Here is a 27,662-nt window from a genome sequence, read left to right as displayed (position 1 = left end):
CTGAATGCTCGTGATGTATATTTTCAATTTTTTTGATTAGACGAAGATGAAGAGGAGAGGAATGGTAATCGAGAAATTTCTGTCGTTTATTCGTTGCGAAGAGAAGAAAATATATTGGAAAATAATTTTATTCTTTGCTTAATAAGAGAAAAAAAAGATAAATATTGATTATGGAAAATGAAGAATTCTTCTTTAATTCTGAAAATAATTATCTAGATTTGATAAAAATTACGTATATAATAATCTATGTGAAAAGTTAAGTTATAATTTGAAAATATTTATAATTTGAATTTTTATTTTTATTTTTATTTTGTTCGTCGAAACGAGATTTAAAAGAAATTAATCGAAAATCAATGATGAAACGAATCGTTAAATTACAAATAAACATTTTTCAGTTAAGAAAAATGGGAAAAAGAGTCAATCTTTTAGTTGAGAAAGGAAATGAATTTTTGAAATTTATAGAAAAAAAATTTATATGTATATATTAAATTATCCCTCATAGTATGAACACTTTTTGTTTTCGTAGAATATTATCAAAATGATGAATAGTTTAAGTTGTAAAAGCAATAACTTTCACTTACAGAAATTGAGTTAATCTGAATTCGAATTATAGAGACAAAATGATACATCTAACACAGAAAAGCAAATTATTATTCGAAATAAGTTTAAGTTTCGATTTAATGGAAGTTTCCTTATCGTAATAGAAATAATCTTTTGCGGACGAATAGTCTCTCGATCTTAATTCTTGACAGATCGAGAATATTTTTTACATCAAATAAATTTAATTATAAATTAAAAATATAAATATTAAGAAAAATTATTTCATGGAAATTTTATTTAATTATAATTTTGATGAATATTCGTCTACAAAGGATTAATAAAAATCTTGATCTTCTTTTTGCTTTCGAGGTTATGGAAGTTCGATTATATATTAATGATTTTAATATACAAGAAAACGCGCACAATTTAATTTAAATATATTTTATATTACATATTAAAGTTTAATTAAAAACAAAATATTCTAAAATTTTTGAGCGACACTATATATGTATATAAGTATACGTTATTTCTTCGGTACAGTGTTTACTATACGTTTAAACACAAGACCGTATGTAGATATCGTATGAAAGCACTTAGTTTCGTGCAGGTTATAATTATCGTTGAACTTTCTTATCGCACACTTGCCTCGAAAATTACGTGGTAATGTAACGGGACTTCGCATGCATGAACGACATGATCATTTTTCTTGTCGCATCCAAGCTCGTCGTAACTTCGTGTGTGAAGTTTCGTGACAATACTCGGAAACCATCATCAAGACCTTTGATTCCGCTCTGATTACACGATTTTACGTGATATAATATGGACGCAATAAACTTTTAATGATAATATAGATTTTTCATAATTTTATCCTGTTGTTGTGTTTAAAAAATTGGACAGAATTTTACATATAAAATGAAAAGATTAATCTTCTTCGGCAATTGTTTTTGATAAGAATTTTCTGTAGATATTGTATCGAATAATAAAATTAGAAAATCGAATAACGTCGAATAATTTTGGACAGTGATCAAAATTCAAATAACACAGACAATATCGAGCAAAATTCGAATAATTACGGGCAACTTCGGCTAAAGTTCGGGTATTTACGGATAGTTTCGGGTAACATCGAGCAATCGCAGACAAGAGGCAATATAATAAGTCGAATAGAACGTAAAAGCATGAATCTATTTGAGACTCTCATCTTTTATTATTGGTCGCTTACGACGCAACTTGTTTCCTTACGAGAAATATTTTTAAAAGCAATTTATAAGAATTTTACTCGTAAATGAGATATATTTTAGAATCTTAATCTATCCTTTAATTCAAGTAGCCTTTAGCTTTGCTCGTATTATTGCTTGTGTATCAATGTTCACAAAACGAGATTAAATAAATGCTATTGCGGAAGGAATTACATAAATTTAAAAGAATTTCAATTTTGTCCGCGTTATTTCGCGTTATTTTTTATTTAAAAAAGAATTGATAAAGAAAAACTATTTATTTTAATTATTATACTTTATTTTTTATAACTTATTGGGATTATTTGATAGTGATATTTTAGCTTGAATTGTTTCTCTGATACGTGATAATAATTTTTTGAAAGACTGAATTATTTCTTAACTTAAACGAAAACATAAACACGGAATTACGACGAAATTTATCATGATTATTACACATGAACGGCCTCAAGTACTGTATAATCTTGTATGTGACTCTTTAGTGAAAAAAAAATCGCGAGTAACAGAAAAGAAAAACTCTACTGCTATTGTAACTTTCAGAGTTTAATAAAACGTTTTCACTAACAGAGAATGAATTTCAATTACAATAACCTTTCTGTGAAATAAAAAAATATATTGAAAAATATACTTTGACTACCTTTTTTTCACAATGAAAACTATTATATTTTTTTTTCTTGTTATGATGATTACAATTTAAATGAAAAAAATTTTGATATTATTTTCATCTCAATTACATTTGCTATTTCAATTAACAATATTTTTTTAATTTCAATTTATTTCAATATGCAAGAAAATTATCCAATGAAAATAAAATATTCAGAAATATTTGAAAATAGGTCGAAACTACATATCCACAAATAAATTAAAAAATAAATCAAAAAAGAGTTTTACATTAATGATAAAATTTATTATTATTCTGAAAGATCAATCAAAACAATTAAATCAAGAAAAATTGTTATGCGTTCACATTTTTTGTATTTCGAATATCTTTGACAAAATCATTGAAAACGTTCGATGTTTTTATTGAAAATAAAAATAATAATAATTAAAGGTAAAATTCAATAAAATTTTGAATAAGTTTAATTCTAAATCCACACGAAAGATTGATTATGAGAAACAAATTTTTCTAAAATTTTTTTTTTTTTTAGAAATTTAGACAAAATAATTTAGACAAAATTATTTTCATATCCAAAGAAAAAAACAGTAATTAAAATTATTATTTTCATCTACATCATCTACAAAACAAAATATTATTTTTCCTTAAAAAAAAAAGAAAAAAAGCAAACAATTTGTTTTGAACTTACATCGTTCTTTTGGAAAAATAATTAACTCTTTTGGAATAATAATAATTAAGGAATAAGATACTTGGACTATTTAAAAGAATCTTGATTCTTGTTTGTGCTGATTTCACGAGTATACTCAAGCAAGCGTTCACAATTGTCCACCAACGCATTTCATTTTCGTTTACGTCAGTGGATGGAAACGGAGTCTCTATCAATACACCATGCAAATTAGGATAATAAAATTTTCCTGAAATAGAATATGTCTTAAAAGACAGAAATCAAGTTAAAATATATTAAATCATTTCATAAATAATACTTCTAAGAAGTTACTTACTAGAAATTTTTAAAATTAAATCAAATTTGCACAGATGCAATTTACTTATTAACTGGATGACGCGCAAGCTCAATAAACAAATGATTAATATTTTCGATTATGCACAATAAAAGCAACGTTATTCATTATATAATCACTTGTTATTTTTTTAGTTTTTAAAAATTTTTTAAATGGCAAAATCTTTGAAAGGAAAATTACATTAGTTAATATTATTTTTAAAAATTGAAATTATCAAAAACTATTAAATTATTTCATAGTATTAAGAAAACACAAGATTATAGCAAAGATTATAGCAAGAAAGAATATATGAAAAATTTGTTTAATAATTGTTCAATAGATAATTAAAATTTCACTTTACAAATAAAAATCGTTTTATTCGTTGAAAAAAAATATTCTCCTAAAAAAGTTTTCAAATTTTAAGTTTGAATGGAATGAAATCATTAATCAGAATGCAAGAATTATCTTATCATTCTCAGAAGAGCGACGACGTCATACTCTTGTTAAGTGTCTGGTTATCCATATTTCCAAGGAATAATTCTTCATTTCAACACAAGTCAATGATCAATTTCTGAGAATGGAGAATATTCCACCACTTTATCGATTCAAGGCTAATTAGACAATTTCTTCGTATTATGCACATGAATATTACAACGCATTCAAATCCAAACATTCTTTTAATTTTCAATGTAAATAAACACAACAAAGTTAATTTTTCGAAGAAACATTTGCAATTGAGAAAAAAATATCATTAAAAAAGCTTTAAAAAAGTCACAAAAATAAATAAACTGCTTATAAAATTATTATTACTTTGTTAAAAAATGCATTGATCGAACAAAAATATTCCATTCCTCCCTAATTTAATTAATATTCGAATTGAGACAAATTGTTTATTAAATATTGTTAATCAAATATCGATGGATCATTTTTCAATAAAAATCATCGTCCATTTAACAAGAACATTTGATATAGAAAAATATATATTTTGCTCGATACATTGCAATTAGTTAAGCTTTGATGCTTAAAAATAGCTGTTAACCGAAGACGAAGGTTCTTGAAAACTGTCCGAAGTTGTTCGATTACAAAGCATGTACTTGGTGAAAAGATATATCGATATGTTCTTAAGACGCATTCGATATATATACTTATATATATACTTATATACTCCCTCTGCCGCCAAACTAACCTAATGAACCACTCGTTACCAATGATCGCGAAAAATGAAGAATAAAAGTAAAAATCAATTGGTTAAAAGGAATCATTCCAAAATTTTTCCAAAAATTCAAAATTTTCGTATGTTTTGTAAACCGAGGACCAGTGTTGAGGTCGATTAACTGAATCTTCATTAGATTAGAATGTTATTATTGGTTACTTAGTGCAAGGTTAATTACGAAATTAATTATTGCATCGTGTTAAGCTCGAATGGAGACCGGCAACCTTGTGGAGAAGGTCTCATCGATATTTTATCGATAGCGCAACACCTATACTACGTTGAAACGATCTAAAAATAATCACTCTGAACAGTACGGACAATGTGAAATCTGCGTCTTACATTCGATGTTCATGGAAACCGGTCAACGTGACTTTCCATTTGTGATCATTGCATAAAAATTACACTCTTGATCAAACTTTTTCTTCTTGTAATCACACCTTTGCCATTTGCCATAAAATGAAATGTAGAAATTGTAATATGTATACTTTTCAGATCAGAAGTCTTGAGATATTTCTAAATAATTTTTCTAATAATGTTTTCTTAGCATTTAGATGTTTAAATACAAATTTATCGATTATTCGAATGATATTGATCATTTTCGTATGATTTATTAAGTGATCGTTGAATTGAAATTTCGAGGAAATTCAAAGGATAAGAAATCTCGAATATTTTCATTATGTTATAGTTATAATTAACATATTTAAATAAATTTCAATATTTGGCAATAAAAAAAAACTAACAAAAATATCGTGTGAGTGTACGCACATATAGATCGATGTGTCTAAACTGTGTATAATATTTGTTTTGCAATTGCAAAATACCGTATTGCAAACAATGAAGTAGATGCAATCAATTTTGAATATAACATCTGTGAAGATATGTAATCAAAATTCTGATTTTTTTTTTCATCCAAAATTATAATATATATAAAACAGCGTTAAAGCATTTTTCTTTAAATCGTCTTTTTTAAACTTTAATGATTCGAAGTTGGTTAGAAAAATTACGAGCGAAGTAAAGTGGAGTAAAATATAATTTGTCAGACAGTTATCAACGATATTTCTCATAGTCAACAAATATCAACGATTTTTCTCATAGTCTTGAAATGATATTCGAATATATGAAAAAAAAAAAGAGAACACGCATTGCTTGGAAACATCAAATGGTTCGCCTTGCATTGTAAAAATGTCAGTGGGTGAGATTAAAGGTTAAAGGTGTGTTAAACAAAAAAAAAAAATAATTGCACAGTGAATAAATTACGATATGTAACAACAAGATGATAATATTACAAGACAAATCGAAGAATTCGAATTTATAATTTATTTTCTTATTTTTCCTATTGTTACCTGCTATATCTTCAATTGCATTATTTATTGTTTCGCTTTATATCGTTTTGATGTAACGATTAATTGCTTAAAATGATTTTTTATTCAATTCACGAATTTTAATATCATTTATCGAAGTCGATAAACGTTTTAAGACAATTAAATATTGATGCAGATAATAATTTTATACATGTTGGAAGCTGTATTAATATCTGTTAAACTTTAATCTTTTAATTATCTTCATGCCTATTTAACCTCAAAATTTGAAAGAATATATTAATCAAAATGCAAAATTAGTAGGCGTGTCAATATTTATTATTAGTTTTTCGTGAATTCTCTAATATTTATCTTCATTATGCATACGTGAAAACAATAACAAATTGTTATGTACACTTATTGAAAAAAGAAACAGATTAAAATACAGGAAAATAATGGTCCAATAATATCAATGCAATAAGCATACTTGGAAAAAAAAAGTTTGCATATAAAATAAAAAAATATAAAGAAAAATTTACATATAATTAATAAGTGTATTCAAAATTTAACCTTTAAAATTATATTTCAACGAGAAAATCTTAGAGATCTACGAATATTTTGGTTCACCACTACATATTTGCAAAAAAAAAGTTTGCCAGATAAGAATAAAAAATATAAAGAAAAATTTGCATACGATTAAGTAACTGTATTCAAAATTTAAACTTTAAAATTATATTTCAACAATGGAAAACAAAAAAATCATACATTTCAGAGAAATATTTTGGTTCATCAATGTGAATATATAAATAGCGTGTTTATATTTCCTTCCGTTCACTGTATTTCTAAATATCATGAGCTATAGCCGAGCATATGAAGCCTAACAGACTTGAATTATACAAACGTATGCATACTTGTTGCATCGTGGATCTCGACGAAACGCAGGTAATAACGAGCATTGCATCTAGGTTCAATAGTCGGCGCATGATAAATAACGGACAAATAGAGGGAGGCAAACAAACGAGGACGACAGAGGAAATCGAAGTTCAAATAGACATGAGCAAATAGCACAGCAAATAGAAAGAATAGCCTCGTGGAACGAAGTAATCTAAAGGGTTGAAATCTTGTTTCGAACTGTACACGCACGCATATAATAAACACATCTATACATATCTATTGTGTGTTCTCAATCTATGTATCATTCAGCTTCGCAAGAAGTTCGCAAGATAATTTTCGTTATTATAATCATTTTCATGAAAATTTTTACTAAAATTTATGTATCTTACAATTGTGCTTAAGATTTGCATTAACTTATTTTAATTGATAGAATTTCACATATATATGTGGTACGAACTAGAAATACGAAATGCAAATAGGCAATACATATCTATTATGTATTCCTAACAAGGTAGTTTTTGAAACATCATTATAATCATTTTTACATGAAAATTTTTAATAAAATTTATATATCTTACAATTTGTATTCAAGATTATTTTAATTGATAAAATTTCACATAATAAATGATCATTATACTTAAATGCAATTTCAAAAATCGAAATTTCTCAAATCTTTGATTCTTCACGAAACAATACACTCTGAATTAAATCCTAATTTAAATCCTTAAAATTTTCCATTCAAATCTGTCGAGTCCAAAACTTCCCAACTCTAATTCATTATAACACATTTATTAAAAAAAATCGAAGAGAATTGCATATAGTAAAATTGAAAAGCACTATACTACGAAATATACATATATCAGTGAATCAAAGAAAGGTTAAAGGTGCGTTCGAAGTTTAGTGTGAATGCACGCGAGCCCACGTGAGGTGGCCAGCGCAGGTGTGATCGTACCTTTAGCGCGAGTGGGTGGCCAGAGGGGGATGGCTTATCGACCAGGATGCTCTAGGCTCCAGAAGCTCAGTATTCGCGGGACCACCACCCCGTCGAAGCGATCTCCTCGTTCAACCGAGACATAAACGAACAGTGCTTACTTACACCTCTTGTTCCATCGTTATATCACACCGATGTACCGTTCATCGTGAGAACGAGCCTTCTCACTTGTCACCGGTTTTATCCTTCTCGCGAATCGACGTTTCTTCAACGGAAGCTTTCGTCGAACGCAATAATCAAAGTAAGTGTTCCGCATCTTTGTTTCCTTTTTTTTTTTTTTTGTTTCGTTTCGGCTTATTTTGATGATGGCTTTCTGAAGGAATAATTGATTTGATCGGGAGTGGTTCAATTATTCTTCACGAATAAAAATTTCTTTAAAATTTTCCGGAAATTTGTCGAACGCAGTCTTCAGAGCAAATCTTTAACAATCTTTTTGTTTTGCTTTTTTCGTCTCGATATTTGGTTTAAGTTATTTTGACGGTGATTGGAATTTCTTGGATAATTGAATTTTGCGATTGATAATTGAAAGTGGTTTGATTATCCTTCTCGCGAATAGACTTAAGTTTTTTCGTTGAAAGCAATCCACTAAATCTTTCACTTTTTCTGTTCAACATTTGGTTCAGGTTATTTCTGACAGTGAAGAGAATTTCTTGAAGAGGAATATATAATTACATTTATAAGATAATTGGCAAGTTTTAATCGGAAGTGATTCAATTATCGAGGATAATGGATAGTGATGAATATCCATAGTGTAAATACAGGCAGCGTCTTGTGATTTCCGCGACATTTTCTCGGAGAATGGTGGGTGGATTGAGATATACGTTGTGTTGTTAATGGAGGATAGTTCAATTAGGTTGGCTCGTTTGTCAATATTTTCCTCTTGGCGTAGGTGTCGGGTAAATAACATTTGATAGTAAAGATTGTTGTGCTAGGTCTTGGAAGCGATATAAGATAATGGTAGACGGGATTTCTTCGATAGTTTGTCACTTTTGTCGTCCATCGTTCTCGCTACAGTCGAATGACCCAGTTGATACTCGAGTCGTGGATACGTGAGATATTGCCCGACGACCTGCGGTGACCCATTTATCGATTCTCCAGATTGAAATGAACTATTTCCACGATTGTTTTCATCACGTCCATCCTTGCGCGCCTCGTGCATCTTCATTCAATAGTTCCTTCACTTCCTTCTTGCCACGAATCCAATTATTCGCCTTTATTCGTTCAAATTTCATTTAACCGACCAATTTTTTTTAAAGAATAGAACGCACAGAATCTATCCTTTGTATTCCTCCATTTCTTCGAATCGAAAAAAAAAATCTTCTAACCTGAAAGATTATTATATATTACATATTTATAAAGATTATTATTATTACATATTAATATAACATTCTTTTATGCGAGGCACAATTTTTTTTACTCCCTCAATACATTTCTCTATCCTATCTCTTCCTTTATCTTCTCTCTTCTTTCCTCTTCTCCCTGCTTTCCTCAAATCGAAAATTGATAAAAAGTCTTCTTTCTACCTGAAAAATTTGAAAGGAATGGAGCATTGTCGAGTGGGCACTCTCTCTCATATAAGATACAATTTTCTTACCTCTACTCACAAACGTTCCTCTATTTCTTCGCGCGCAAAATCCATCCTACCTTTTCTCCATTCGCCTCTTCCCTCCATTCCTCGAATTAAATAATCGAAAATTAAAGGGAAAAAGTGTTCTTCCATCGGAAAGATTCGAGTATGATCGAACATTGTTTCCGGTCGTTGGGGCCAAAGTTCGGCTAAGGGGTCGCGCATTTAAATCACTCTGCAAATAGATAGTGGCGAGATGAAGGGGTACACTGACCTCGATTACCGAATCCATCGAGGCGGAATACAGTTGTACAGAGCTGGAACAGAGCCAGGGGCAGAGTTGCAACTGCATTTAGCACGGCTGCCAGCCCGTGAGTCAATGTACGAGGAATCCCTTTGCACGGGGATACGACACATCCGTAAATCAATGTTGTGCTTGTTGAGGATCCCGGCCTTTCCACCGATCGATAATTAGGTCTCGGTGAGAATCAAGCCGGATATTCGATTCCATTTCTCGCGGGGCGACACGCCGCGAGGAAGGGCCTCGTGGGAGGAGGGGCTTTAAGGTAATCGCGTTTTCGCTCCCGCCAAACGCGGCCAATCGAGGGAAGAGACGTCTCTAGAAACAATATGGAAAATTTATGGTTTGAGAAGAAAATCGGGAGAGAAAGAGAGAAATGAATTGAGATTGAGAGGGTTTATTGATAGAAAGAATGGATAGAATGTGTGAAAAATATGGAAGAGAATCTGTGTCAATTTTGGAAGAGAAAAAAAATAATTGGACGATGGTTTGATTAATTGGTACAATTTTTGGAGAAGGATAATGATAATATGTTTCAGAAAATGGAAATTGTATGTAAAGAAATATAGAAATTGAAGATTAGAGAAGTTGCCTTGGTTAATTACAAAAAATTAATTTTGTTAAAGTAAATTATATAGTCTAGAATATATATGAATGTGCAATAAGGAAGATTTATGCATCAGAATATTTGTGAAAAATTAAAAATTAGAAGAAATACTTTTAAAAATAATTGACAAATTATGTATATGATTAATTGTAAAATATAAGAGCAATTTGTTTAGGGAATTAGCCAAGAACCATTGATTTACGATGAAAAAAAAAATAGAAAAAAGATCATTGTCGAGAGTATATCTAAATGATTAATTAGGGTTGGAGATGTCGGAATAAATTTAGTTGAGATTTTAGATTCGTTTCTAGAGAGAGTGAGACCAGGTGGTGGTCGTTATGGAACGCTTATTTTCACGCAATGCACGGAACACCCCTATAGATTGGTACCTTCCGCGAAAGGGTGAACTACCTTCGTGTCGTGCCACCTTCGATAAAGTTGATTTGCATGCACCATGCAAAGGCGCGTATTTGCATAAATACTTCCCAAGTTATTTTCTTTTATCGTTAGGACTACACACCTTCCACGATTCGTTCAATTAGACCGCCTTGATTCTGGCAAAAAAACTCGCTAGTCATTGACCTTCTTTTTGTCATTTGAGTTTCAGCCATCTCGATTCAGGTTTTCCCTAAAAATTATTTTATTTGAATCAGTAATTGTAATTAAAATTAGAATATGGAAAAATTCATTTTTTTCAAATGAATTTTAATCAATATTTTTTAAAAAAATATGCAAAAATGTGAAAAAAATATACAATGGAACACACTGAAATATTAATAAAATAATTTTGATTAATTTATTATGAAATAAGTGTAAATGTAAAATTTTTTTGAATATTTAACTTTATAATTTTTTAAATTAGATTCATATGTTGTGATAAGTGATAGAATTTGTATATATTTTATACTATATTTTTTAGAAAACCAAATTGAATTGCATGGCGTGGACGTGCAAAGGCCGTTTATCGCGGTCAACAATCTGTTTACTAATTTTTACTCGAAATTCGTCGTGGCGTGTCCCGTTAATCCAATTTTACAAATCGATTATTTTGTCATGCATGAAATAGATTATCGATCGTCCTCCAATTATTTACATTTTATGGCCAGAGACTGGATCTTGTGAATATATATCAAATATTAAATATGTATATCTCCATCTGGACATGAATCTTTTCTTTATTTCTATTTTTCTTTAAACACTTTAAAATATTATTATATAAACCTAGAAAAATTAGTTAAATTAGGTTAGGTTAGATTAGATTGACAACTCGATATACTTGAAACATTTATGCTACCATTTCAAAAATAATTTTTCTTTTAAAATTGTATGTTAATATACAAGTACCAAATGTAACAAAATGTAATAAAACAAGACAAATATAAAAAGTGTCTAATCATTTTTTAATGGCTCAAGTTGAAACTATATTCAATAAAAAATTTCCTTTATATTTTGATTAATATCTCTTCTATTTTTTAACAATTTATTTAGATCAATTTATCTAGAAAATAAATAATAAACCTAGAAAAATATTTTTTATAAATTTTAATGCAAAAGAAAATTAAAAGAATACCTTCGAATTATTCAAAAATTCTCGATATGTCATTAAATTCTTTTAAGTAAATCATTTACCTCGAATCAAAATTTAATACTAACGAGAAAAATCATTCTCTTTTGACCATTACGTTTCTCTCAAACGAATCGAAAAAATTGGAACGAACCACGGCAGACGAGTCCACTCGCATAACGCGCCCATATTAATTCCTATGTATATTCCCTTCTTCCCTTTTTCCTACTCTTCTTTCGTCGAGAAAAAAGAAAATATCCGCGAGCTTTTGGCAAAAATCCAAGACAGAGTGGAGTACTGGTTGCACATTCGGCGCGTCTATAGCCGTTCCACTCTTCTGGCCGGTGCAGCCGCAGCCATGACACCGGGAATCAGGCCACTGTCCCACTTTACGCCTTTCCGACCGATAAAGGTTACCCGTTCGTTCTTCGTGCACGTAATACTGACTCGGTTGCGAAACTCGTACAATTCCTGGCTGGAAACGAAAGAGGTTGAAGTTCTGCGAAGAAAAGAACCGAATCGTGTATAAATCAGGGTGACTGAGTGCAATAGACTTGACCAATCGGTATCCTTGGAATTTCGTTTAGCGACACATAGCCTATCAAAAACAAGAATTGAATAGAATGATCCTGAAGAGGGCAGCTTTGAACTTTGTGATGATCAAAGTTCTTTGAACTTTTGAATTTATTTCGGTTTTTTTTTAATCGTAATATTTTTATTTATGGTTTTTTTTTTAATTGTGATTGTAGATACAGTTATTGAGAGAAAGAATAAGGTTAGCTTAATAATTGAAAGATATTAAGAATTAGTTGTTACTTCGAAGGAAGATTTTATTTGGAACTTAACCTAATCATGCTAATTTGATTAATTATTAATTAAATGAAAAATATATTTCTTTCTGATGAAATAAATCATAAATAAATAAAAGTATACTTGTATAATATATAAGTAATACATATATAGTAAGTAATATAATATATTTATTACAGTATAAGTAAAATCTAAGTAAATTTTATTCTGAAAAGATTTAATTATATAGGTAACACATAATAAAAGCTAATAAATTATAGCATAATAAATTATCTCAATTAAATGAAGATAGAACGATAAAATAAAACAAATTTGAAGAATGAATATTTTCAAATGGAAGAGGCAAATCTTTTCGTCAAAACGAAAGAATAAACACAGGAAAATCTTAAAATATTTATAGTTTTCTGTCTGATTTCTTCACGTCTGTTTAAGTTTTGCTTGGAAATCATGCATGTGATGATCCTGTATATGATATCCTGAGTATGCAATGCATGGTAACAACCCAATTGGATCGCGTGTCGTTCATCTCTCGTCCTTCGTGAATGTAACCGTGGACACGCGAGTTTGTGTTTATCATTAACACATGTGCAAAATTATTCTTTTATAAGAATAACAGTGTAATACGACAAATGCTGCCTTCCTATAACATAAATAAAAAAACATTTTCAAAAATTTCTTTCATTGTATCATGGTTTTCAAAAGAATTTTAATGTTTTTTGATTAAAAATTATCATGAAATCAAATAAATCAAATAGTCCATTACATCACATCACATAGTTTCAATTTTTTAATACAGTAAATTTTTTAATAAGAAAGCCAAAATACTATTATTGAATATTCATAATATCAAATTATCAATTTCTTTTATTTAATTTTCAAGTAAAAAACATCAAAGCTTTAATATACAAAATTTTTTTTATAAATCAAAACAAATCTATATCTCTAAATCATGTCAGCTTTTAAACTTAATTTTCTCATGAAAAATACTAAAATTCTAACCTAAAAAAAATAAAGAAAAGAAAAATGTTTCGATATTTCAAAATCATTGCACAAAAAGCTTTTAAAAACTGGCGAGAGAAACACGATCAAACGAATCCCTTCAACGATGACCTTAAAAACATATCCCGACCGAGATATCGATTCCGTGCTACAAAACTGGATCATTTAAATCATCGATGAAGACGACTTGTCGGTGTTCTTCGTGGAAACGTCTCTGTTGGCCTGTTACTAATTTCAACACGACCGGTTAATTTCAAGAGGATATCGAGAAGGACACGAAAAAGGGGTCTGTGATAGTTTTCTAGCCGTGCAGCTGCACCCGGTGCAAGCTCTGCTGTTCGATAACCGAGGTGCAATGGCCGTCGGCCCCAAGAACGTATCTAGGCCACCGGCACCAGCATTTCCACCACCACCAACCACCACTACTAGCACCATCGATATCATTGCTACTTCCACAATCATCACAAGCTATCGTTTATTAAAATACTGTGATATTGTTGTATTGTATATATATGAACTATTTGGAAATCAAACTTGGATCAATTCCAATTTTATGAAAAATTATTTATTTTATTATGTAAATATGATTAATGTTTGATTTTTTCAAGAATCAAATAATTGATGATTACATTGATTCGCGATGATTAAGTTAATTAAATTGTTTTAAAGTGTATGATATTTTATTGTTTAAGAATCAAATTGATTAATTGTACTTTTTAAAAATAGGTGATTTTTCAAACAAAATAATTAAATTTGGTTTCTATATGATTTATATATTAGATTATTTTTGTTCTAAATTTTTATGATATTTAAGTAACTTTAATGCAATTTATAAGATTATAATAAATAATGCTTTATCAAAATTCATTATTATTTTGTTTGATGAATAATTATAAGATTAATTTACATATAATCTAATCAATGTGTACTTTATTAATTTTTCAATATTATTAATTGGTAAATTTTGTTAAAGAGTTTTAATCAAAGAAGCACACATGTTTCTGGAAAAGTGAATGTCCTATCATCAATGGAAAGTACCAGATTGTATATTTTTTAAATTATTGATCACTAAATAATAAAATAATCATTGATCAATTGATTCATTTAAAAATTTATTAAATAATTTAAAATTATTAGTAAACTTTTTTTATACAAAAAAGTCTATAAGGACAAAAGTTAAGAATAACTTTTGTTTTTTTCTAAATTGTTTAATTTTTTTTAAGAATTAATATTATTTAAAAAAAAATAAAGAATTATATATCATGTTGTAAATTTATAATAATTACTATCAGAAATTGATTATATTGATTATATTGCATTAATCAATATGAAAGGTCACTACTATTTTTTTATCAAACGTATGCACTTTGATAAATATTGCGAAGCCAAAGTTATGTATGTTTTATGAAATTATTTTTTCATGAATTATTTTTGTAACACCAATGATCCTATCCAAAATTATTATTAGAAATTCATATCGTCCTTTAAATGCAACAAAAAAATTTTTTTCTACATTTTGATTAACATTTCTTTTATTTTTTCAGAAAAGATACTAACACGAGAGAAATTATAAATAATACCTTCAAATTATCGAGTCCTTTTTAAATTCTTATTAAATAAACCATCAAAACAAATCCAATTTCACTATCAATCAAACGCTATTTTCACGATGAAAAACAGGCGTAAATTTTCATACAAAAACTTCGAAAGCCGTGCCAAGGACGCGATCATTAGTCGCACTTGGAGACACAAGTTTCCATTTAACATCAACGTTCTCAACACCATCACCGCCAGTATCGATCGTGATAAGAAATAGTAATAGTGAAAAGAATCGGAATAATACATTTCTTCAGAAGAAGAAAATAAAATCTACTATATATGTGAAAGGATATAGCGATTGCCACGTGTTGAGCGATAAGCTCTTTGGAAATGCGACACGCTCGGCTCCTCTTTGTAAACGTGGTAGAAAAAAGGGATGCTCGCGGATTGATCGAGAAAATTAAAGCCAAGGACAGGCTACCTCAACCTATCTTTGAGATCGTAGAAGAGGGTCGCGTTATTGCTGTTTTATCCTCTTTGCCGTGGCTACTCAACAAGGGTTTCCCTTGTTTTTCCCGGATAAGTTGCTGGACGTTGCGAGTGCAAATAAGGTTAGAGGAAAGTTGTGCGAGGACGACTCGAGGTGATAAGTCGAGGAATGAGAAACAGCTGGTGAAATCAATATGTAATTTTATGTGAGGTGGTTTAACAAATGAATTAAAAATATTCATATACGACAACGATAATGACATATTTTCATGTAACGACAAGAATGTCTATAAAATTAAATTAATTAATCTATAAAATTAAAATTTGTAATTTAGATTATATTAAATATAAAGTTTTGTTCAAGGTGTTTGGAGACTTTGAAGCGAGGATGTAGATATATTTTTTTTTAATGGGATTAGTGAAGTAAACTTTGAATATAAGCCAATTATGCTATTAAGATAAATGCATCAAACAAACAACTTTTCTTAATATAAGAAGGAAAAATATTTGGTGATTTCAAATATTTGGTGTATTATTAAAAATTGACACTCACACTTCACACGAAAAGAAATTGAAATTGCGAAAATTCGCTGATTGGAATAGGATATCATGTGCATCGTGGAAAATTATTCATTATTGATCGATTGGCTTTTCTATAGTTTCTATCTTTTCTCTTCTCTTTTCTACCCTTCTGTAGACTGTTGTTCTAAAGCAAAATCGATATCCGGTTTATTGGAAGTTTAATTAAATATCGAGTCGAACGACGAGAATAACGAATTCGTTGTGTATGTTTTTTTTAAAGATGATAACGGCGTTACCAGTACCCTCGGTGAAGGTCTTCCACAAAACCTATTACCAGGAGAAAGGATCCAGGATAGGGAATAGTCAACCTGGAAGCCCTTTGGCCGAAAGCGAAGCAGTGCTGGCGTTAGTTGATAAGGAACCCCCGGAATATTACTTCTGCGGCAAGGTAAGAAATAAATTCCATCGATGAACGATGAATTTTCAAACTTTTAAAAATAATGTGATAATATTTGTCAAGCATCTAGATGATAGATACTTTCAATTAAATAAGAGGTTAATCTGATGATTTATTACATGTATATAATAATATATTTAATCGATATACATGTATTCAAATCCATTAAGAAAATAGAGAAAACGATACGATTGAAATCACTTTTTAATCTATACGATATCTCAATCGATTTCCAAGATGACTCAAAGTTTCCACAACGTTTAAATATAACATAGCACAAAGATTACGAATCGATCCCGCAATTCAATGATTTACATTTCTTCCTGAAAATACATGTTATATTTTTCCAAGAATTCATTTGTTAGTTTGGAACAGGTCAGTGATGTAATACAAGCGAGAGGTTCGAGTAAGCGATAAAGATAAAAATAATAAACGATCAAAAATTATCTTTTCTTTAAACGACGATATCTCGGGAATCAAAAGTTATATCGGAATAAATGAAAGAGCGTTTTGAAGGGCAAGATTCCACCCTTCTAATGATCGTATATTCATTGACCAAAAATCATTATCTTTGGAATTATAGCGGTTCAAAGTTTTTCTAATTTTAATTAGAATTTAATTAGAATTAATAATAGATATATTTATTTTTGAAAGAATATTACTTACAAATCTTATTGACAATATATAGAGTTAATTTTAACTTAATTAAAACTTTTTTGATCGAAACGAAATGGATTTTCATTCAATTCAATTCGTGTTTAATTATGATCAATCAAAAGTATATTTATAAATTCCATAAATTTTAAATATCTATATAAACGAATCATCTTGTACTTATAACATTTATAAAATATGCAAAAAAAAAAAAAATATATTATGCGTGCAATATGAAAAGTATGCAATTTGCATGAAAATTTGATCATTAAAAAAAATAGTAGAAATTTATTAGAAATGCGATCTCTGAGTGGGAGTCCTTATTTATATAATTTATTCATACAAAATTCTTAATTATCCCGAAGAATATGGGGCAAAGAGCAAAAAAAAACGAGCGATTCATCTCGCAATGAAGTGAACTGAAAAAACATTGAAAGGACACTTGGATGGAGAAGTGAAACATTGTCAGCATTGCACAGCATAACCTATAAGTGATCGTTTCTTGAACACGTTCGACCACACGTGAGAGCTCTCCAACCTCAAAACTTTCCTCCTCTTTTATAGCGAGGTGTAAGAGTCTTGGAGAAAAAAAACTGATTCGACAGAAAAGTACCGAATAAAACTGATCGTCGCAATAGCAATTCAAAAGGTCAGATCTTCGTTGTAATTTCTGTATCCCTCCCAATATACCTACGCGTGTCATTTTTTTTTTTTTTTTAATAATCGGATTAAAAAGAGAAATTGTGTATACGCTTTGTCGGATTTTTTCTCACACGCTTTTTATAAACAGAATTTTGAAAGTATACCGAGCTCGGCCGGAATACACAATGGACGTGATCCGCATAAGGAACTTGCAAACATACGTAGGCGAAGGAAAAATCGAGCGACGCGAGGGAACTCGCAAACTCACGCGGCGAAGGAAAAAAGGTTGGCGAGCTTATGATTAATCGTTTATGAATTTCAAATCATCTCTGCTTCGAGATCTCAAAGGCAAATTAGCCGCGAAACTTTTGATCGTTCCGGGTATTTCGGATTATAATTTCGAATTATATAAATATATATATATATATATTTTTTTTTTTTATTGGTCGTAGGTCAAGAGAAGAAGGATCATCGATGAAAGAAGAAATCTCGAATGCGAAGAAATTCGGAAAGATTTATCGAAAAATTAGAGAGAAAAATTAGAGAAGAAAAAGAAAGACTGAGAGAATTTTTCATGGAAACGCAAACATTATTGAGTATATTTTGCGAGATATTATTTTGGAAAAATAGTGGAAATTTCAATTAAATAATTGAATTCTAATGCGTTATTTTATATATAAATATATGATCCATTATTTTTGAAAAATTATGAAGATTCAAGGAAAATATTTGAATTATTTTATATAAATTGTTTTTTTTCTTTTTTATCACTTATTTTCATTTCTTTTTAAATATTCATTTATAATCAAATATAATATCTATCAATTATAATAACAAAAAGTGAAAGAAATCTAATAGAGAACAATTAATTATAGAAATAGAAGATTCAAAAAAGAATACAGAATGTAAATATATTTGAGTGTAAAATTCTTTCACATTTGAGAATCACTATCGAAAGTTATTCTAATGCGTTAATGAATACTGACATTAACAATGAAAATTCTCTCGAGTACCTTCTAAAATAATTCTCAATAGCAAGATTCAACACTTTTATTTTAAAATATACTCATATCCTTAGTACACAGGAGACGCCGAATAATCCAACGGCTCCAATGTATCTCAAAAAAACTAATTTTCCTCGTCTCTAATTTTTCTAAACTGTGGCAATTATAATTAAACTCTATCGTGAAAATAAATCGTGAGCTTAACTTTGAAACTCACATTCGAAAATCCATTTTCTCTATTTCTGAAAAAAGAAAAAAAAAACACTTAGACGGAAATTTCTACAAATTTCCCCGTAATCCATTGAAAATTCTTCAATAATCTCTGAACTCTGCTTTATCTTGAGTCTACTACTGCGTCCACGGTACAGACAATTCGATCACGAATCAATGAAAAATCGTTCGTCTCGACTAAATCGGCCGTGCAAAAGTTTCGAAATTAACTGCGAATTCTCCTCCGTTTAATTGTCCATTGGAAAATATAGATGCACCGCGTTTAATCGTGGCAAATTACCGGGATTATTTCGTCGGTGTGTTGGTGAGTGACGTCATTGGAAACTCGTGGGCGTTGTATGAACACGATAAAAGACGCGTACGTAGTCCTGTTTGGATTATTTATTTTCGCCTCTTCCCGCCTCTCACTCTTCGCATCAATACTCGATTTTTTTTATCATCGTTCCCTCTCCCCCCCCACGAGTCGACACTAAATTTAGTCCCTTTTTATTTTTTTTATTTTTTTCTTCGTTACATACCGAAATAAGTTTCTTCGTCGTTGATATAAATCTTAGGAGATAATAATAGGGACGTGGAGAGGTTATGTTCACTTAGATCGATTCGACTCGTGTTTTACTCGTGTAGATTCTAATTGTAAAAGTTCTAGTCGTAAAAGTGTATGAAGTAATAAAATCTAATATCGGTCGCTCGCATCACATATCGCGATTTTTCGTTTAATCTCTCTCTAATTCTGAAAATTTTATTCTTTTTCTCGTTAAATCTCTCTTTGATAAAAAATATATCGATTCATTTGTTTTTGAAGGAATATAGAGATTTCCATATTTTTTCGAAAAAAAATTCAATTTCTGCTTTTTATTCATTTCAGAAGAATCGATTCGAAGCTGAGAATTTTTATATTCGTTTGTCCTTTAGAATTTTTTGAGAAAAAGATTTTCGTTCTTTCAATGAACGAAATTTTAGATCCTAAATGATATTTTATTGTGTATAATATTTTTTTTAATGACAATGATTAACCTCAATTGAGTTTGGAAAAAAAGATGATTTCTAATACTGAGAGAAAAATAAATGATTTAATCGACCGATTATAAAGCTCGAGTATTTTTTTTCAAGAGATTGTTTTACAAAAATTAATTTAAAGATTAAAAATCAACGCGGATCAAACGTTGAAAAAGTGAAGGGGAAAAGAATCGATATCTAAAGGAAGATTCATAATAGTACGCACACAGAATTGAAGAGGGTGTATACGAGTTTTATTTGCCGAATAAATAGAAACGTCAAATAGAAGTTTCCAGTGTTTCACGCGATAACGATAATCGTGTGGAAGCAGGAAGCTAAATTTAAATTTCTGCCAGTTAACTGAAAATGGTGCGAATCGAGGAATTAATTAAAATCTTCAAGGTTCAGCCTTGAAACTAACCGATATTATTCAAACTACTACGATGTATACACGTGATACATCGAAAGGTAGGGAAAAACAGATAGGAATTTTCGACGTATCCTTTTCCTTGAAAATTCACTCGCCTTGAAAATTCAAAAGCAATCCCAGGGAATCCTTGAAAACGAATAGGAAAGAAGTTTGAACAATCTATCAAAAGCTTTTATGGAAATTTTTTTTTTTTTTTTTTTTTTAAGAAACTTACCTCACTTTACCCGATTGGAAATTATTGCTTGTTAAAATTTTCTTCAAAGGCGAAATAAAATTTTTAATGAAAAATAATGGATATTGATATCTTTTTAAAGAAGAGAAATAAGTGATTGATAGTATATTAAAGAAAAGTACGGTAAATATTTTTCATGCGCATCGTCTTTATTATGTAATCAAGATTAAAAGGTTAAAGTGGCTATATAACAAAGGGCTCAAAGGAGTTTTTGTCTCTTCATGGCTCGCCATTATTGTCTCTTAGATGCATTCACCCTTAATGTTCCATGCCCTTTTATTCATTATGATTTTCATACAATTAAAAATCGATACGAGATAACGTTATTTCGTTGTAATTTAATTAGCAGCAACTCTTTTCATAAAAACAAACATCTCGTTACAAAGCTCTTCTGCAAAGCAACTTCACAAGTTGCAAGAATATTTCAAGAATCGCATTTAATTAAGCTAGTGTTCAATGTGCAACAACGTAGTAGTAGAAACAATGTTTGCTTTTGACTCCGCGCATAAAGGAGAACTTCTCGCAAAGGAGAAACTTCCAAAAAGTCGAAATTCTATTTATAGATATATCTCTTAATTTAATAAATTAATACAAGAAACGAAAAAGTGAAAGAAATCAAACATCATCGTATTTCTGCAAACTATTTGTTTTTCATTAATTATGCTAGTCTTAAAATGATTATACTTTTGATCAAGACTTTTTCCTTAATTTAATAATAATTAAAACATAATTTAACAAAATTAAGTTTTAACTACGTTTCATTATTCTATCAATGACATTGATAAACGGATTAAAAAGTAAAACTGACTACGCTATTGATCAAGACAAATATTTTTTTTGTTACATATTTCTTAATTTCCTTAATTAATATTTCTTTAATTCCATAAATTGCATTAATTGTATTAAATTAACACAAGAAACAAAAAAGTGAAAGAAATCAGACATCTGTATTTCTTTATTTCTTCCAAACATTTTATTTCATTTAATTATTCTACTTTTAAAATGTCAACCAATAAACAGGTTAAAGAATAAAGCTTACACTATTGACCAAGACTTTCTACATTTTTATTAATTGTATTCTTAAAATGGCAGCAATAAACGTTTTAAAGACAAAAGATAAGATAAAATCGAGAATACTATATTGATCAAGGTTTTTTTCCGCGTTTTCTTCAAAGGTCAATTCGTTACACGTGGTGGTCGGATCATTGCTGCTGGGCGCTGTGGTGTTGGTTGTAGGCTTGGTGCAACTCGCGCCCGGGGCAGAAGCTGCACAAAACTCGACCGCCCTTATCGTCGTTGGATGCAGTTTACTCATGGTCGGTGTTTTCCTCGCGCCTCTCAGAGCGCTGTGTATCAAGAGACAGAAGGCTGCGCAGAAGGATGGGACGCATCAAAGAAGCGTCACCAGTATAGACATGCTGTTGGCTCAACACAGGTGAGAGGGCAGACGCCAACTGTTTATTGCTTCGTAAAATTGAAAACCATCGAACAACGCGTGTTTCTCTCGTTTATTTCCTCTTCAGATTTCGAAATCGCGTAACGATTCGATGCTTTGCACGTTCGATCCATTAAGATTTGATTGAATTACAAATATACATATGTTTTTTGATTGATTATTTTGACCATTATTTATCGAGAATAAAAATATTTTTGTTAATTAATATTACATTTTTTATTGAGATACATATATCTATTTATTCTCATAATCTTAATCATAATCATTTATATGCAAAACAGATATATTAAACGCTAGTATCAATTTTCTGATTAATTTCTTTATCTTGCTATAAGAACATACAAAACGACGTATAGTATATATACATATATATATACAGTATCCAATTTTACGTAGGAAATTAATGTCTTGTGCGTTGTTCGTAAAGCTATTTGTAACACAACGACCACACGAATAAGATGGCCGACATATTAGCCTTATTTATGGAATTTTGATTTCTTTTTTTTTTAAGCGAGCTGCCATCTCGTTAAATAATCGTTCCATAGGTAAAAATCGATATTCCACTCATTATTTAATAATCAACGAATTAATTAATCGTAGATAATTAATCCATAATTTAAATTCAAACATACAATATAGTATAGTTCGAACAATATATAGTAAATATAGTAAAGAATATATAATATATAGTAAAGAATAGTAAAACTTTTCTTCTATATATAGATAATTTTAACCGTTACGATCGTAAAAGAAACAAAAAAAAAAATGTAGAAAATAATTCTTTTAAGAAAATTCTTTTTTTTTCACAAACAGAGATTTCACGGTCCTGACGCCGGACGAGTTGGAGGACCTCGTAGGCCGGCCGACCTCCGCTCTCGAGAACAAAATCCGCAAACAGGGCCAGAATACCTAGGTATTGCCGGCCTCGAAGAAGGCCCATCCATCCTCGCCATCGTGCTCGAACACGCCATCGTCATCGACGTCGCCAGGAACTAGCTCATCCATTCTCTACACTCATCGTTACGACTCTCGTGAACACAGTCTGGTTTAAGCAAGAAAAGAAAAGAAAAGGGGAAAAAAAAAAGAAAAAAGAAAAAAAATAGAAAATGGAAAATAAATAGAAGAAAAAACAGACAGACTGGCGTACAATGTCAGTTCGTTCGACTTTTTAGACAGAAAATTCAATTCTCGAATTGCACGCCGAACGGGTGCAACACCAGTTTACTTCTACGAACATGTGTCTACGCTTGCCTTCACCTTGGTACCTTGGAGGTGAAAGTTGAGGAGGAAAGAAGAAAAAAAAAAAAAGAAAGAAAAAAATATCCTTGAAATTTTGGAAATTTCACGGGCGCAAGAACGAGATGTATGAGTTTTGTTCTTTTAATTGATAAGCACTCGCGATAGGAAATCGCCTAAAAAAAAAAAAAGAAAAAAAAAAACGCCAAGTTCTTTCCGGATTGTCGTTGCTTCGCGGACTCGGGGTCCAATTTTTTCGAATATATTGCACAAAAGATGGATGGATCTTGGAAATGGGATCGAAGAAAACTCGACGACAGGAAGATGCCAATTGTTGATCAAGTTCAAGTCTTGATCCGTGTGGAGAAATCAATAAGACGATGAAGAAAAAAAAAAAAAAAAAAATGAAGCAAAAGGGACCTAATTATGCGGCTGCCTTCCTTTCGATCGTCGATTTTTTAAAAATCTCTCGATTCTCACCACTTAGGATCTTTTCTTCTCGAGCACGTGCGGATGTTTCTTTATTTGTTTCAAATATGGCACGCTTGCTTCCTTGCTCGCGAACGATCCTTTGCGAATGTTTTATCGAGGATAATATAATATAGTATATGTTAAGTATACAAAGTCAATCTCGTGGTCGTTCGTTGGCACGAAAATCGTTGGATGATTGGACACGATGCATGCGGATTACGTTTCAACTTTGCATTTAAACCAACCTGTAAGTCGCGATCAAGAGAGGTTAGATTTTTTTTTTTCAATGACTTTTCTTTCACTTGTTATATTTTAATGTAAATAATTTTAACTATTACCATATTTTAGAGATACGATAATGCTCTCGAGTTTACTTTATGGAGAAGAGAGTATTGCAAAATATCCTTCATCGAAGATATTTGTTATTTTTATCTTTTTATTCTTTTAGGTCGTATTGCTATATTTTACGTATAAAGACGATTTCACTCTTTCTGTGAAGGAAAGTATTTTTTATTTTTATTTTTCTTTCTACTTTTCCATTTTTATCCTTATTTATTTCTATTTTTCTTTTCATCATGTCCGAAAAGAGCCAGTTATTATTTGAATGTATCACGAAATGGGATCGCAACTCGGGAAAAGATTGAAAAAAACGCTGCATTAAGAGGTAAAAATAAGAGTAGCGTTTTCGACACGTGAAAAAAATCTCGTACGCACGAAATCTTAAGGTATCTGCCTTTCGTTGCACTCTCTCGTTCAAGACTGTACCAACGATGAAACTTCAAATCATTATCGAGGAGTTCGTATATTCACAATTCTTCGAAGAATCTTCGACAATGGGAAGAAATAGAAGAAGAAGAAGAAGAAGAAGAAGAAGAATCACGAAATTGTCCGTGAGAGAGACAATTTCGAAGGCTGCTTCACGGCTAACGAACGCTGAAAATTTTTCGATTCGGGAGAAGCATCGTTTACCACCAAAGAGACCAAAAAAGCAATTTCGTTCTTCGAGACTTCATTGTGTTCAAATCGCCAAGATACAAGTCTGACTCTGAAGCACGTTAATTAATCGTTTAAACGTTATATTAAAAAGAAAAAAAAAAACAAAAAAAGTAATATGATAAATTGATGATGTGCCGCTGATGTGAGAAGAAATTATATAATTAATCGCAAGTTTTTTCTATGAAAATTTAGATTAATTGATTACTTCATTACAACAATCTCATTTCATGGAAAAATATGTATATACATATATTATACATAAAACGAAAGAGGATAAAAGAAGAATGGAGGAAAGGGAAGAACAACGATAGAAGTGATGCTTAAAATTTGCGATTTGGAAACGATCAAGTGAATCACGTGTGTATGTAAGTAGCTTGGAGCGGCCTTGTTATAATCAACAAACACCCTGCAGACATTCGCAGAATATTTTTAGTCGGGTCTCGATGCACCCGATTCACTTGCCAGTAATAACATTTAAACGAATAAATTCTCACACTAACGTATATCTATCACCGCATGATGTATTTGCACATATCTTCGAAATATTAAGTAGTAGCTGTAAAAACAAATGTTCGAGGAAAAATGAGAGAGGGAGGAGGAGAGGATATTTTGAAAAGTGGAACAGTGTGACGAGAGTCGATGCTCGAAGAGGAGGCTTCTTAACAGAACAGAATAATCATATCCAATTGACATTTTGATTCTCTGAAACGAGAAAGAACTCATAAAGTTACAATTTACATCATTGAACCATGTTTAAGATAACAATGATAATTTAGCATTACCTTGAATAATTTCTTTCACATCCATCTATAAATCACATAATCATAGCATAGAAGAGCACAGTTACTTTCAAATATCGAGTTCCTGCTAAATTATCACGACAATGTCTTGTCAATACTCTGTCTGTGTTCGAGATGAGACAAGTTTTCAAAAAGAGGAAAAGAATAAAAAAAAAAAGGATGAGAAATAGGTGAACAGAAGGAAGTCTATATACATATATATAGACTTATTCTGGTAAATATAATATTTGGATAATAAAAAAAAGATAAAATATAAAAAAAACGATCGCATCAAGTCGATCTCAATCGAGATAACTTTATGTACGTTCTAATTAAGCTAGTGAATTTTACGAGTGACGATATATTTCATAAAATATTTTTATGATCGACGAAATTATTTGAGGAGAGAATTTAAGAAACAAAGCGAGAAGAAAGGTTTGCGATATATACATAAATAATATAGACATATACGTATACATGTGTCTTTTAAATTAGTAATTAATTTCACGGACTGTTTGTGTACAGATAAATGACGATTACGATATGCGCTTGGATCGAGTACAGGACTTCATGTGCTTCATTGGAACACCAAGATTCGTTGATTCTTACGACATATCCTCGTTTCCATTGAGGATGGGAAACTCGAAACTTCGAAACCTATATAATATTATCTTGATTAATACTTAATTTCACTTTCATCAAGGTAAGATATTAAAAGATGTTTATTATTACAACAATGCCTTACTACAATTTAAAAAATTTCTCAAATCAAAATTTGTTATGTAAGGTTTTAAATAAACAAAAGTTGATAAAAGAATTCTTCTTTAAAAAGAAAAAGAAAAGAATAAAAGGAATAAAATAAGCATTTTAGGTTTCTGAGATCTTTGAGAGTTCCTTGTCAAATTTCGAATTTGAATTTCTAAAATGTCAAATCTCAACTCATCTCTTGGCATTGTTAACACAATTCTCTTCGTGATTCATCAAAAAAAGAGATTCACCAGTGTTTTCAAAAATTCTTCATCGTGTAACGATACTTATGTTGTAACAACGAGGGATGAAGATAGAATACGGTTCACCGTCCATGAATGGCAATGTGAACGAAATCGTGGAACAATGATATAACGTTCTATTGCAATAGAAGGGAAATGAATAAAGAAAGAAACTCGTGGTTTTCGTTTGAATTGTTTGAAGACATAAATTATTATCACGTGTGAGTCGAATTATTATGGTGGACGTGTCACGGCCGAAGAATGGAGATCGTGAATGTTTGAAACATACAGGAATATTTAATAAATGATGTGCTTCATATTACGAAACATAAATCGATGTTTAGGCTTAATCCGTAGGCGTTAAGGCTGCTCTCGTTCGTGTGTGTTAAAAAGAAGGAAAGTAGTGAACGAGATTCTTGATTGTTGGATATTGTCAAATTTAGGGATAATTGCTCGAGAAATGATCGTGTCGATCTCAGAAAGGCTGTTAGAATCATATTTCACGTTTTCTATTTCATGATATAAATGATAATTATCATAAGAATCTGGATTCGATTCATTTTATACGCCCAGACTATTGTTGATGATTGTTTTTTTATTAAATGATTAAAATATTGTATGATAATTAAAAAAATTATATCTAATCTATTTGAAAATAATTATATATAAACACTGTTGTACTGATCTGAAATACATTTATAAATATTAAAATAATATTAAAACGGATAATATTGGAAAATATTATTACAACAGAAATGAATATGTATGTGTGAATATTTCTTAAAAGATTATAAATATTTTAAGAAATTAATTAAATTTTAATTAATTAAAATTTGGCTTATATCTGCTCATCAAAATATCATAAAAACGTGTATATACCAATTACTGCAACATCAAAAAAAAAAAATC

The 27,662-nt window shown here is 30.2% G+C and overlaps 1 protein-coding gene and 1 long non-coding RNA gene across 13 annotated transcripts; one reads left to right on the top strand and one right to left on the bottom strand.

The window, feature by feature from the left end:
- Nucleotides 1–6,292: 6,292 nt before the first annotated feature.
- Nucleotides 6,293–27,458, top strand: LOC122711807. Of its 10 annotated transcripts, none has more exons than XR_006346200.1 (6): nt 6,293–8,023; nt 16,461–16,628; nt 22,002–22,261; nt 23,096–24,236; nt 24,438–26,199; nt 26,290–27,458. XR_006346200.1 is itself a non-coding variant. In XM_043930882.1 (4 exons), exons 2-4 carry the CDS (start codon nt 16,461–16,463, stop codon nt 23,193–23,195), a joined length of 528 nt encoding a protein of 175 aa, XP_043786817.1. In that variant the 5' UTR covers nt 6,293–8,023; the 3' UTR covers nt 23,196–27,458. The 10 variants fall into 10 exon arrangements, 1 of the variants encoding a protein (XP_043786817.1); XR_006346198.1 differs by having other exon boundaries at nt 24,338–26,199; XR_006346195.1 differs by having other exon boundaries at nt 23,096–24,256; nt 24,338–26,199.
- Nucleotides 9,238–11,564, bottom strand: LOC122711829. Of its 3 annotated transcripts, none has more exons than XR_006346206.1 (5): nt 11,351–11,564; nt 10,778–10,885; nt 9,624–9,968; nt 9,377–9,558; nt 9,238–9,301 (listed from the first exon to the last, which is right to left on the bottom strand). It is a non-coding gene; the product is annotated as an uncharacterized LOC122711829 (long non-coding RNA). The 3 variants fall into 3 exon arrangements; XR_006346205.1 differs by having other exon boundaries at nt 9,251–9,305; nt 10,647–10,885; XR_006346204.1 differs by having other exon boundaries at nt 9,251–9,305.
- Nucleotides 27,459–27,662: the final 204 nt, after the last annotated feature.

This window comes from Apis laboriosa, unplaced genomic scaffold, assembly GCF_014066325.1.
Source record: "Apis laboriosa isolate Shangri-la unplaced genomic scaffold, ASM1406632v1 scaffold112_cov148, whole genome shotgun sequence".
NCBI lineage: Eukaryota > Metazoa > Arthropoda > Insecta > Hymenoptera > Apidae > Apis > Apis laboriosa.
The sequence above is the reverse complement of the archived record's forward strand: the minus strand, read 5'-3'. Positions and strand labels throughout refer to the sequence as shown.